Consider the following 13,461-nt stretch of genomic DNA (forward strand, 5'->3'; position numbering starts at 1 on the left):
TTTTCCATTTTTCCTTATTGAGTCAAGAAACTGAAGCTAGATGATACAGTTCATATCTAGATATTGAAAATACTTTATAAGTAACAACAGAAACATCATCCTCTTCCTGCAAGAGTCTTTCTCATCAGGATTCACACCAACTGTCAAATTTTTCTTTTAAACGTGTCTTTCCAGTCGCCCAGCGACTTGACCCCAACCGGGGGGCGCAAGGGTCGACGCCGCGTGGAGAGAAAAGTGCAGCGATTGAAGGATCTTCCATTTTTAGCTGCAGGCAGCAGGATTCTCACATCTCGGCTGTCTATTCACGCCTTTGCGGGCCCGTCGGGGAGCAGAGGGTCAGCGCCGACTGCCCCACTCTCACACTTTGTTCTCTGAATTTTCAAAAAGACAGGGAAACCAAAGGTGCAGGCGTCTGCAAGAAGGTTTCCGGTTCGATTGCGGTGGTCGGCCGGGTTCGTCCTCGGTGTGGTCTCCATGTTCTCCAGCCTGGGTTCTCCGTCATTCCTTCCACGGTCTCTATGTGTGATTGACAGCTGAACCCTTGCATACATCTGTTGACTTGCAATGATTGTCACCTGCTTCTGTGTTCCCGGAAAACTAAAACATCAAGCAAACACCCGCCGGGACAAGTGGTGCTTTTTCTCCCTCTTCCATCACACACTGAGTAGCAGCTTCCCCTACCGACCACCAACTGCCTGTGTGTGTGTCCGAGTGCATTTGTCACCTGCATCCCTGTTTATCTCCAGGCCTCAGTCAGCCCTCATCGGTCATCTGTCGCTTCCTCTTTCCGGCTAGACTTCTCTGGAACCCCCCGCCGCCGCCTCCACGTCCGTCCACCTGGGAGGAGGGATGAACACCAACAATACCTTCCTGAGGTGCTGTATATACTCAGACCCCCCACTCTTAGAGTTTTTCCTTTCACATATTACCCTCTTCCCCCACTTGCCGTTGTCGTGTCTCCTCCTTCCTGCAGCAGCCGACTCCTCGCACTCTCACCGTCCTCTGACAGGTGACACCATAATCCCCCCTCCACGCACACACACTTGGCTCCAAAGAGGCTTGGCGGCTCCCTTTATCCCCGACGAGCTTCATCTAGCTCCTCTTGTTCCCCTCCCTCCTGTAATTGCTTTTTTTTCTTTTCCTCTCTGACAGTTTGAGCAAATGATCTCACCCTCTGTTGTTCCTTTGAAGGGATTATTGCCTTTTATTCACTTGTTATTTCAGGTTGGGGGGGGTTGGAAAGAGTTTGGGTAGAAGAAAAAATGTTTATAGTGGATTTTTTAGCTGGTGTTAAGAAGCAGCGTGGGTGCATGTACTTGTGTGTGCATACACACACACACACACATATCACTGTTTCCACAATTGGTTGTCAATCAGTAATTCAATGGAAATGTGGTGTTTTTTTGTGTAAACAACACAAAGTGCTTTGAATTATAATAATAGCAACGGCACATCTTTCTTTCTCACACAGCCTGCAATGCACTACCAGTTCGTTATTCAACTAAACTTTATTGAGCTTTTTACTCATGCAAACAACACAAGGTGCTCCAAATTGCTAAAGCTGAACCACACACACAACCTACTATGTTATTAGAATGTACTATCAGTCAGGTACAAAGTCAACTTATTTCTGCTAGTTTTTTTTTTCATAATCACAAAGCGCTTTACATAATATCACCTCTCTCTCTCACACACACATACATACACTGTCAAAAAAAGGGTTAGGTAACACCCTAAGTCTTTCAGTTGTGCTTTGAACTGAGAGACTTGCAGAGCAGAAATGGGGTAAATAGAATAGAATATTCCTTTAATCGTCCCACAGTGGGGAAATTTCAACCACTCACTGCAGAAAGTGGACAGTGTAAGAAAAGTTGTCAAAAATAGAAAAAATTAAGAATGAACAATAAGCTGTGTTAACAATATATATATATATGTATATATATATATATATATATATATATATATATATATATATATATATATATATATGCAGGTGATGTTGTATTAACAAGTTGCACCTAAACACCAGACAATATATAAACATGTGCAAAAGTGAATAAATGATTAGAGAATTAGACATTTAAAAAGTAGAAAATGGCAAGTGGCGCATACTCAAAGCAGTTGAACCCGTGGGGGAACATGAAAAACCCTGACCGTGCAAACCGACTCGTTTCCAGGTGTGAATGAGAGAATATCTGTGATTGACAGGTGACCGTTCCGAGGTAAACCCCGCCTCTCTCCCATCCTCAGCTGTGATTGGCTCCCCCAGTTGACACAGGTGCAGATGTAGGTCAGCGAGTGTATCGTTACATCGGCGTTCCCCTTCCCCAGAGTCCTTTCCTTTCCGTTGCAGATGTTTTATTTTTACACCTGCTCACGATAAGAACAAAACCCTATATTTCTGTCGCTGCCAAAAATAGACTTTTGAATCCTTTCTTGACCGGCAAATTTTGATCGGAAAAAAATGTTCTAGGCGATGTACCGCGCCGGTATTAAGAAGGATCTTGCCTTATAGTGTAGGTGTTGTGTGTCTCCTGGGTTCCAGCCTGGGTTCTTCATGCGTCTGGTCTCCAGGTTCTCCTGCGTGGGTTCTCCATCTTTTCGTCAACAGTCCAAAAACAGTCAGCAGGTACACTGGAAACACTGCATTGTCTAAATGAATGAGATGGTGATCGGTTGGACGTCTATTTATTTGGCCATGTGACTGACAGGTGACTCTGTGATTGACAGGTGGACGGTCTGGCTGAAACCCCTCAGCGGGGATTTGTTTTTTTTTCAGTAAATGATTCAATGGCCTGCTCTGAAGTTGGTGCAAGAGATTAAGGTTTCAACCCCTTCCGGATGAACCCCAATCTCATCATCAGAATCTTCTAACTTCTGCAAACATGGCAGGAATACTGAAATATCCAGCGTGTGTGTGTGTGTGTGTGTGTGTGTGTGTGTGTTTGTGTGTATGGGATTCCAATGGTCCAGTCAGTTCATCTTGTGCCTTTTTGGACTTTTTCCTTTGAAAAAAAAAAGAAACCCAAAAACTTTTTGTGAGAGTCGTGAACTTCGAGAAGAAGAAAAGACTATCTTATTTCTTCCCTGGAAAAGTTCTTAAGGGGAAACCAAACATCAAAAGACCTCCTTGGGGGCTGATGTGTGTGTGTGTGTGTGTGTCTGTAGGCGTCACCATGGAGACACGCCGCCATCTTTAGCAATGACCACCTCTCCTTCTGCTGACCCTGAGGTTTCAAACCCCGTGAGGCCCGGGATCACACAGAGTACTTCCTTATACTTTATATACCTTATGCTATGGAGGCTTAAAATAAAAAGTTTCTGATGGGAAACAAGACTTTGGGTTTATCCCACCCATCAGCCCCGGATCTCCCGTCTTCGTTCGGATAGCCAACTTGTGTTTTTATTTTAATCTTAATAATCAATATTGCTTGTTGTTCTGTCTTTTTATTCCCAAATCCTGACCTTCGCTGGCTTCAGTCTGGGGGAGCCTCAGCTCCACCGAGCAGTCAAGGACGAGGAGCCGACGGGTTATCGATCCCGGTGTTACTTCACTGTTCTCCTGTGCTGAGGTGAAACGTGTGTGTGTGTGTGTGTATGTGTGTGCGCGCCTGGCTGTCTGCACCACAAAAACTCAAAACCACATGTATGCATTTGTTGATTTCCGTCTTTGCCCTGATGTTCCAGCTTACTGTCAGCCTCAGACGACGAGGAACGGCGGACGCCCGGTCATGTGACAGACACGGACCGCCAAGTCACATGACCTCCGTAGGTCACGTGATCTAGTTATTCGTGACATCTGAGGTTTTAGTCTTTTGTTTTTTAAGATAAGTGTGATTGGTATGTCAAGTCTGACGTTCGAGTGAGAGATGGAGGGAGATAGAGATATAAGAAGAGATGATGGAGGGATAGAGGGAGAAAGGAGAGACATGCTAAAAAGAAGAGAGATGATGGATGGAGGGAGATAGAGAGAAGTGATGAGGGAGGGAGACATGAGAAAAAGAAGGTGAAGAGGGAAGAAAAGATGATGGAGGGGGATAGAGAGATGTGAAAAAGAAGAGGGGGGAAGAAGAGATGATGATAGGATGAGAGAGATGAGAAAAAGAATGAGGGAGGGAAGAAGAGATGATGGAGGGAGGAGAGGAAGGAGTGATGAGAGAGGAGAGGAAGAGAGATGATGGAGGGGTAGACAGAAATGGAGAGGAAGAAATGAAGAGATGATGGAGGGAGGGGGATACAGAGATTTGGAGAAGGAGGAAAGAGGATGATGGAGGGAAATGGAAGGAGATAAGAGGGAGGGAGAGTGGGAAGAAAAGATGATGGAGTGAGGAGATGGACCGAAATGAGAGGAGAGGGGGAGGGAGAGAGGAAGAATGGAGAGATAAAAGAAAGAGATAGAAAGAGTGACATGAGAAAAAGAAGGCGAGAGAGGAAAGAAGAGTTGATGGAGGGAGGGAGGGAGATAGAAGTGGAGAGAAAGGGGGGGTGGGCGTGGAGGAGTGTGAGGGAGGGAGGTGCACACAAGTGAAACGGGCACGTCAGATTCCTAGAAATGGGAAGTTTAATTGTAGAGTAGACCCTCGCCTGCTCTTCATCACTCCTCCTCCTTTCCTCTCCTCCTCTCTTCCTCCTCTCCTCCTCCTCCTGTCTGCAGGCGTTGTGCGCAGAAGCAGACGCACTCCCCGACCCGCGCTCTCCACGGACTTTTACAACCTTTTTCTTTCTTTAAAAAAAAAAACAACTATTTTTCATTTCTTTTTTTCCTTCTTTTCCACCCGCCTTGTTTCCGGTTACCGGACCCCACCCCACCCCCCACGACGGTTCCGCTCCGGCGGGAAGTGACATGAGAGCGCGGCGGCGGCCGCGGCGGACGAGCGGCAGCGGCCGAGACGCGCACACCGAACCCGCAGCATCCGGCCGGAAGTGACGTGATGAAGTCCCGGAGCCAGGACCAGAGTCTGTCCGACTCCCGGGAGCTGGACAGGTCCTACGACCCGCTCACGGGTAGGTAGAGACTTCTTTTTCTTCATTTTCGCCCACGGATGCAGGTTTATTTAACTTTTTTTAAATCTTTAATTTGGTTTAAATCTTAAAAAAATAAAAAATAAAAGTCATAGATCCAGTTTCTTCTCCAGAGTGGATTAAACCTGACAGACTAACCGGCTGTCAGTGCTGAAAACTGAACCCGCATTTAAAATGATAAATCTTTAATCGTTTCCACAGAAGTGCAAAGGGTGTGTAGCCGTGTGTGTGTGTGTGTGTGTGTGTGTGTGTATCAATACCAGTTGTGATCTCGTCAATAGTTTTATTCCAGACAACCGATGGTGAACATTGAGGAATTAAGAATAATGGTGTGAAAATGATTTGTTATTTTTTTGAATAATACACGCACGCACGGTGGGATAACATACAAAAAAGCTTCGTCGAGTTTTTGTGTAAAGGAAACCGAAGATGATTGACGTGTCACAAAAATCAATTAAGAGATCTGCGTGATTACCAGGTTCCTCAGGGATTTTGTTTTGAAGGTCCGATAACAGGCGTGTTTGTGATAAAGGCTCTCGTGGGTTTAAACGAAACACGATTTTAAAAATTCACTTAACCTCCCCACTCCCATACACCCACAAGGAAAACCGTAAATGCGTGTGTGTGTATGTGTGTGTGTCGGGCCCCTCATTTCATGTCATGAAACCTGATGTGTGTGTATGCATGCGTATCTGTGTGTGTGTGTGTGTGTGTGTGTGTGTATGGGTATGCGTGTGTGCGTTCGTGTGCGTGTTTAATTGACTTTGCGGTAGTTACGTTTTGCAAGTCTCTTTGGATTAAAAAAAAAACAACCTGCCAACATCTGATGTAAAAGTCACGCAGTGGCAATCCATCCGAAGCCACGCGATAGTTCGAGCGTGAGAAAACGGGACGTACCGGAGAGGGTGAACGAGCGTCCCTTTATCCGGGTACTTCCAGTGGGATTTCATTTCTAACGCTAGTAATAACAGGCGTCATGTCTTAGTTGCGTTGTGAGATTTTAGTTTTCCCCCACCCACATTTGGTTGAGTTCAGAAATAGACCGGATCGAAAAAAATAGCCTTAAAAAAATAAAAATAAAGCGAATGTGGGTACCACACCATCACACCAGGTGAGACGCAGGTCTCAGCGTGACCCCGCCCCCGGGCGGTGCAGGTGGGGAAAACAAATCCATTCCTTGGCTGATGAAATTGCATTTACCCGCCACTTTCAGCTCACCGCTGTCCGAGTTTGGAGGCCAGAATGCCGCCACTTCTTTGTTTGTTGTTTGTTCCCTCTTCCTGCATTATGGATGATCCGTCTTTGCAGAGTCATCACTTTCCACGCCAGGCTTTCATGCGTGACAGTGACGCGCTCTGACACTCGGCCGTGTCACCTTCAAACATTGCTTCTCCTTCATCTCTTCAAAACACCACCGGTTACCTTTTTTCAAAGTAAGGGTAGATATAATATTGTCCATCGATCCCAAAAACTCGGAAATTATAACCCCACCGTATAACAAACTTAAGGAATGTAGTTAATTAAAAAATAAAAACAAGTAAATGCATGATAATACCGCTAAGTTAAGAACAACAAATATGGCCATGGGCTATAGCTATTGACGGAAAACAGTGCTATTACTAAACATGCAAATGCATGGTACAAATTGAAATGACCAATATTCATAAAATTTCTCCATGAAAAGAATGATCACACAACATCGTCATCTGCAAGTAGAATTCGTGACTTATCAGACACGATTTTATGTTAAATAATATTAACGAGGTGCGGTGCTGGCATGCTAACATTAGCCAACTTTAGCTAGTGTTATTTAGCTATTTATTAGCTAACGAAGCAAACGCCAGAGTGAGAGCCGTCTTGTCAAATTTTTGTTCTGTAATGTCTCACAGAATCTGTGAGTATTAACCGACTGTTTTACACTAAATTCATTCAGGTAGCTCTAGTCTAATCTCTTGAGTTATTTAAATGAGAAAATAGGAAGTAGAGGCCTATGTGCATTCGGCGAAATAACGGAAAGGGGACCAACAGCGCCACCTAGTGGCCACAATTTATATCGCGTTTTGTGTTTTAACATGCGTGTTTTCCTGTGTCAAACACAGATGTGAAGTTGTGTGTATGTGTGTATATGTGTGTGTGAAGGGTCTTGTAATCTGAATCACCTCTCCTAAGGATTACTAAAGACGGCGGTGGTTGCCTGGGGCAACCACATCTTACAAAACATTAATTTGGTACCACATGGCTGTAATCTGACAATGACATAATCTGACATGATGTAATCTGACTAGACATAATCTCCGAAGCGAAACCAAAAAACGGCGATGGCCTCACATAACAGGAGGGTCGTGATGCAAAACAGGGTAAGTGAGCTGTGTGTCAGACAGCCGGGTTCAGTTAATATCACTGGATTTTACCATTCAACTAAAATATGTCAAAAAATCACTCTTGTTTCACAGTTTGCAGGAAGTAAGGTATATATGGTTTATATGTGTCTAAATATAAATATATATATATATATGTATATATATATATATTGAGTATGAGTTTTACATAATTTGATATGCTGCATACATGATTTGGTCAATGGGTCTCACTATATATAGATGCATACTCAATATCATTTTTTAATCTATTCATAAGAGGGGGGTTGAAGCTTGTGGGATGGATTGGGATGGCAGGCAGGACATGTCTGTCACGTGCGAGCACACACATACACACACACACACAGATTTATTTTTAACTAATAAATGGAGCTCCCTATTTCTTGACAGACTTCAAGCCATAATAATAAAAGGCCCTAAAAGTTTACCAGTAAGTTAGAAAAGTGTATGTGTGATCAATGTCCCCCCCTCTGCAATCCGTCACATCTGAAAATAGCAAGACATATGGAGTGATCTGGGGGTGGCAGAAAATCTGTAGGGAGCCTTTTTTGATTTTTTTTTTGCAAAACTTTGATCGGGTTATATATTTATATATATAATCCTTGTTCCTCTGCTTCAGAAAGTTGGATGTTGCACCCTCGCCGTGGGTGCGAGTCCGCATCTAAAGGTGTGTTTGTTTTCCCAGCTGCTGTTTTCCAAGCTTTGACTGACATCTGTCGTCAGGGGTTTTAGGTAACACATAAAAAGAAACACACACACACGAAGCTTCGGTGACAGAACTTCGCGGTATGTTTTGGTTCGTCTGTGCTTAAGGGGGGAACTGAAGATACTGCTTCGCTGCTGTAGCAAGTGATTTTCCTCTTTGGAGAAAAAAAAAAAGGATGCATTTTGCATAGGATAAATAGATGTCGAATCAGAAGGGGGTGCCAAACGGCACACAACACCTCGAATGGAAAATAATTTAATAAATTCATCGAGGACTTTGCTAAAGGTTTTCCTGCCATTGAAACTGCTTCATATTATGACAACTTCATGTTACAGCTCATTTTTGTGATGTGGTGAAGCAAAAAAAAACAAACAAAAAAAAACTGAAAATGATTGACAATTTCGGAAGAAAAAAATGGAAAAAGCCTTGGAAATAAAAATTCGAGCAATTCATTTATTTTGAAAATGCTAATATTAACTTAAAAAACGGTTTCTTATTGATAAATATTCATATCTATGCTTCGAGGCTTGTCAACGTGCAGGTTCTGGTTCCCCTGCTGGCCGTTAATCAGATTAATAGCGCCATCTAGCGGCGGGAATGGTGTACTGCATGGTGGTTAAAACGCTGGTTTTACAACATTCAGCCTGTTTATTTTTTATGTGTGTTTGATGTTTTGTTTTTACAGCTAATAATCACCTTCCCAACCCCCTCTATTTCAATTGGACTGATGTTTTCAAAAAAATTTCCAGTGTTAGGAAAAGACAATTTTCGATGTTGCACCGGAGTGTAAACCCGGGGGGTTGGAGTCATGTGACCGATGCGCGACAAGGTCACGCAGGGGTCATGAATCCCAATTTGAATTTGCAGACAGAGGCAATGTCCTGGCTGTTGGCCAGTCGGTCAACGTCTAATCACTGGTGCGTTGGTCTTTACCAGGTAATCCGCCGTCCAAACCTAGCAAGAAGACCATCAAGCAGCGCTTCCTCAAACTGCTACCCTGCTGCCGCTCCGGCTCCAGCCCGTCCATCAACCAAAGCAAGTACACACACACACACACACACACACACACACACACACACACACACACACACACACACACACACACACACACACACACACACACACACACACACACACACACACACACACACACACACACACACACACACACACACACACACACACACACACCTATATGGATGCACACTTATCCCCATGTCTTACTGTGGCTCTACCTCTGGCAGGAAGTGAGACGGACGACAGTGAGCTGGCGACGGTGCGTTACAGACCAGAGGGGCTGGACCGGCTGGCAGAGCAGACCGATTTCAGCAAGAAGGAGCTGCAGATCCTCTACAGAGGCTTCAAGAATGTCAGCGACCACATTTCCTTTCCTCCGATCTCGTGTAAACGTGCTGCCATTTGATTTATTTACCTATTTTGCGTGCAGGAGTGTCCCAGCGGGGCCGTGAACGAGGAGACGTTCAAAAACATCTATTCCCAGTTTTTCCCTCAGGGAGGTGAGGCACACACACACACACACACACACACACACACACACACACACACACACACACACACATGCTCACATAAGATAAAAAAATCAGGCAGGAAAGGAGTCACAAAAAATAAGATAACTAGATAATAATAAAAAAATGATATCAGGGATAAAATAGAAACACACACATTTTGGCCCTTTGCTGCGTGCATGTGTCAGAACCTGCGTCCACACACACACACACACACATGTGAAAACACACATGCTTACACTCTCCCTCTCCTGCCCCCCCAGACACAAGCATGTACGCTCACTTCCTGTTCGAGGCCTTTGACACGCAAAACAGCGGAACGGTCAGCTTTGAGGTAAAAATACACACGTTCTCACTTTTTGTGTGTGTGTGTGTGTGTGGTCTGCTTTTGTTCTACTGCCTGTCTGTGATCAAGTCTAGATTTTCTCCTTGATATTATTTGCACTTGAGTTTTGAATGAGAGGGTGAGTGGTGAAACACGACAATATTCGTCCCTGTGATTGACAGGTGATGGGACTGGGTTAAGCCCCGCCCCTCGTCCTGTCGGGTCTTCTCCTCCCCCTGCCAGCCTCAGATCCTCTTTCTCTCTTTTTGTTTCGCAGGACTTCGTTGTGAGTCTCTCCATCATCCTGCGAGGCTCCATCACAGACAAACTCAACTGGGCCTTCAATCTGTACGATCTCAACAAAGATGGCTGCATCACCAGAGAGGTCTTTCCCCTCCTACGTCTCAACCAGGAAGTAGAAGCTTCTGGTGATGTCATCATCATCAGTTGTTTTATTTTTTTTGTTTTTTTTTCTTTGTTTGCAGGAGATGACAGAAATCATGCAGTCCATCTACGACATGATGGGGAAGTACACTCACCCTTGCATGACGGACAGCGCCCCCAAGGACCACGTCGACAGTTTCTTCCAGGTGAGAGGTGGCGATTCCCACTAAACTTGGCGGTGTGTCAAACAACCGATGTTCAAACCCTGTTTTTGGAATTTATTATTTAGTAACACCGTATACATATACGCTATTAAGAAATACAGTTGATCCTTTTTGTAAGCACACCCCTAATCACTAACAGATCGGCCTACGAATAGAGTTTTTGATCATATTTGATCAAACAAGCAAACCCACGGGCTTTCTGCGTTGTAGCATTGTAGCGTAGCGTCAGCCATGTGTGCTATCCGCTTTGTTTACATCATTCATTGTTGTCTTCTCCTTATAATGCTTTTTTTTGCTTTTTTTTTCAGTAAGTCAGCCTTCATGGGGCAGCTACATTAACTAAACAAAGGTCTCAAGTCTTAGAAGAAGGAGAAAACTGATTGTTAGTTTGGATTAATGAAAGACAGCTTGCTTAGCGAGGGTCTCATATGCAAGAATGCTTTACTTCTGCTGATTTAGTGAAGGAAATACCAAATAGAAATCCAGGGAAGATGAGAAAGAACTCCAGAAACAGTAGTATTTAAAGACATCTTTTATTCCTTTCCGTATTTTTACGACAAATAAACCCCCCCAAAAAAGTTTCAAAAGGGTATGGTATGTTTTTTGGGTCTGGAGAACTGATCGACGGGATTGACATTGATTTTAATGGGTAAAATTGATTTGGTTTGCAAGAGCGAATTCAATTCCTACTGTATTATAAGTGAATCAAAGGACTGTTTAGAAAATACTCACACTTCATATTTTGCAGTCACCTGAACGCAGTGCAAAAGATGACATTTAGCTTTTAGATGAGGAAAGGTTTATTTTCTTTATTTGAAAAACAGGTTACAAGCAGGTTCGCTCTTCAAGGCGTATCCAAATGAATTGCTTTTTTGTTATCTCTTGCAGAAAATGGACAAGAACAACGATGGCGTGGTCACCATCGAGGAGTTCCTGGAGACATGTCAGAAAGTGAGTTAGGCTCAAATCGCCTCGACAGAATCCTGTGTTTTTAGCGCCCTGTTAACCTCCACGCCTTCCTCTCAGGACGAGAACATCATGCAGTCCATGCACATGTTCGACAACATCATCTAGGGCCCTCGCTGGACGACCGCAGCCCCCCAGCCTGGATGTGGAGGGGGGGGTCGAACTCAACCCGGCACACAGGAGCATCGTAGGGAGAATCCTGTTTTTTTTTGTTTGCTTTTTTATTTTTTACTTTTGTTTTGGTGGGACTCTGGTCGATTAACGCCGGCGGCGTCGCAAGCAGCCGAGGCTGTACAGGCTCACTTTCTAGACTCACACTTTCTACTAGGAAAGGAACCGCGGCTGCTATAAATCCCGGTATCGAGCAATAATCTTAATAGTACCGTGACACCCCACCTCCAACCCTTGCTCCTTCACACCCCCCCACGTCCTTTGTGCTGCACTGTGCCTGCATGATATGTGTGTGTGTGGGGGTGTTCTGACTGGTTGTTACTGTGTTAACGTGTTTTTTTTACATGGCAATGAGAACTATGACCATGGTGGTGGTGCTGATGCTGATGATGGTGGTGATGAAGAGGAAGACATCTGAATAAAAATGCATTTATCCACCTGGAAGCCCCAGAAATTCAATTTGACTTTTCTGTCAGCCCTTTGCTTGTTTACAGAATTACACCATCAAGTTAATAGAAAAATAAAATAAAAAAGTAAAAATGTTAAAAATGAATAAATTAATTGACGAAGTTAAAATGCACAAAATAAAAGGTAAAATGAATATTCACCTGGATCTACACACCGGATGCTATGTCAAAAAATAAATACATTGGGTCAATATACATAAAAGAAACAAAATCATTGCTAATATTACAAATGGTGTTAAAATAAAGCCAATAAAATATATTAAGTTTAAAGATATTAAAGGTATTAAGGAAATTTATTAAATATATACATTTAATTTGATCTATTTCCTGAAAACAATATTAAAAATGTATATATATATATGTTGAACTCTACAATTAAATCTTTAAATCTTAGAATATATATAAAAATGGTAAAATATGATACAAGATTTTTTTTGATATCGAATATTGAATATGTAAGAAATAAATACATAGCCTTGGAGTTTAAAAGGAAAATACACTTCCACAGAAAACCAGGAATTTTTGAGTGATGAATCAATGAAATAGTCGAATGAAATATTTTCTGAAATTAATTTTTGTCCACTTATTGATTCAGAAAAGGTATAAAGGTCAAAGTATTTTTTTTTGACTAGTTTTACGAAGAATTTCATTTTTTTGTTTAATTCATGAGCTAAATTTAAGGATTTCATTTTTCTCTATATAAATAAAATTAGAAATAATTATATATATATGTATTTAAAAAATTATATAAAATTATATACATATAAACACACATATATACATATATACGTATATAAATAAACACACAAATATATATGTATGTAGATGTATATATATTTATACATAAATATATATAAATATACATACATATCTCTATATATAGATACATATATATCTATATATATACATATATACATTCATACATGCATATATATACATACATATATAAACAAACATACATATATTTACATACATATATACATACATGCACACAAATATATATATATATACATATATACGGGTATATATGTATGTATGTACATATACATACATACATGTATATACATACATGAATATATATGTAAACATATATATACATATATACACATGCACACATATATATATATATATATATATATATATATATACATTTATTTGCTGTATGTGGTTCTCAGTGGATTAGTCAAGGTTGCTGTGGGTTGGTTGAATTAAGTGAGGAAATATCACAAATCAATAAAATTTATCTTAGAGGAACCTATATAGGATTTACCTATATGGGAAATCTGATATTC

At 42.1% G+C, this 13,461-nt stretch overlaps 1 protein-coding gene across 1 annotated transcript; it reads left to right on the forward strand.

Moving 5' to 3' along the window:
- The first annotated feature begins 4,503 nt into the window (after positions 1-4,503).
- On the forward strand, positions 4,504-12,147 carry LOC147213904 (A-type potassium channel modulatory protein KCNIP2-like). The gene is made up of 9 exons (XM_086142428.1): positions 4,504-5,004; positions 9,043-9,145; positions 9,355-9,475; positions 9,554-9,623; positions 9,896-9,966; positions 10,235-10,342; positions 10,443-10,547; positions 11,454-11,516; positions 11,592-12,147. The coding sequence occupies exons 1-9, from the start codon at positions 4,932-4,934 to the stop codon at positions 11,637-11,639; spliced, it is 762 nt and encodes a 253-aa protein (XP_085998554.1). The 5' UTR covers positions 4,504-4,931; the 3' UTR covers positions 11,640-12,147.
- The last annotated feature ends 1,314 nt before the right edge of the window (positions 12,148-13,461 follow it).

Source organism: Fistularia commersonii, chromosome 35, assembly GCF_037954325.1.
Source record: "Fistularia commersonii isolate RoL2024-O1a breed Wild chromosome 35, RoL_Fcom_v1.0, whole genome shotgun sequence".
NCBI classification, from domain to species: Eukaryota; Metazoa; Chordata; class Actinopteri; order Syngnathiformes; family Fistulariidae; genus Fistularia; species Fistularia commersonii.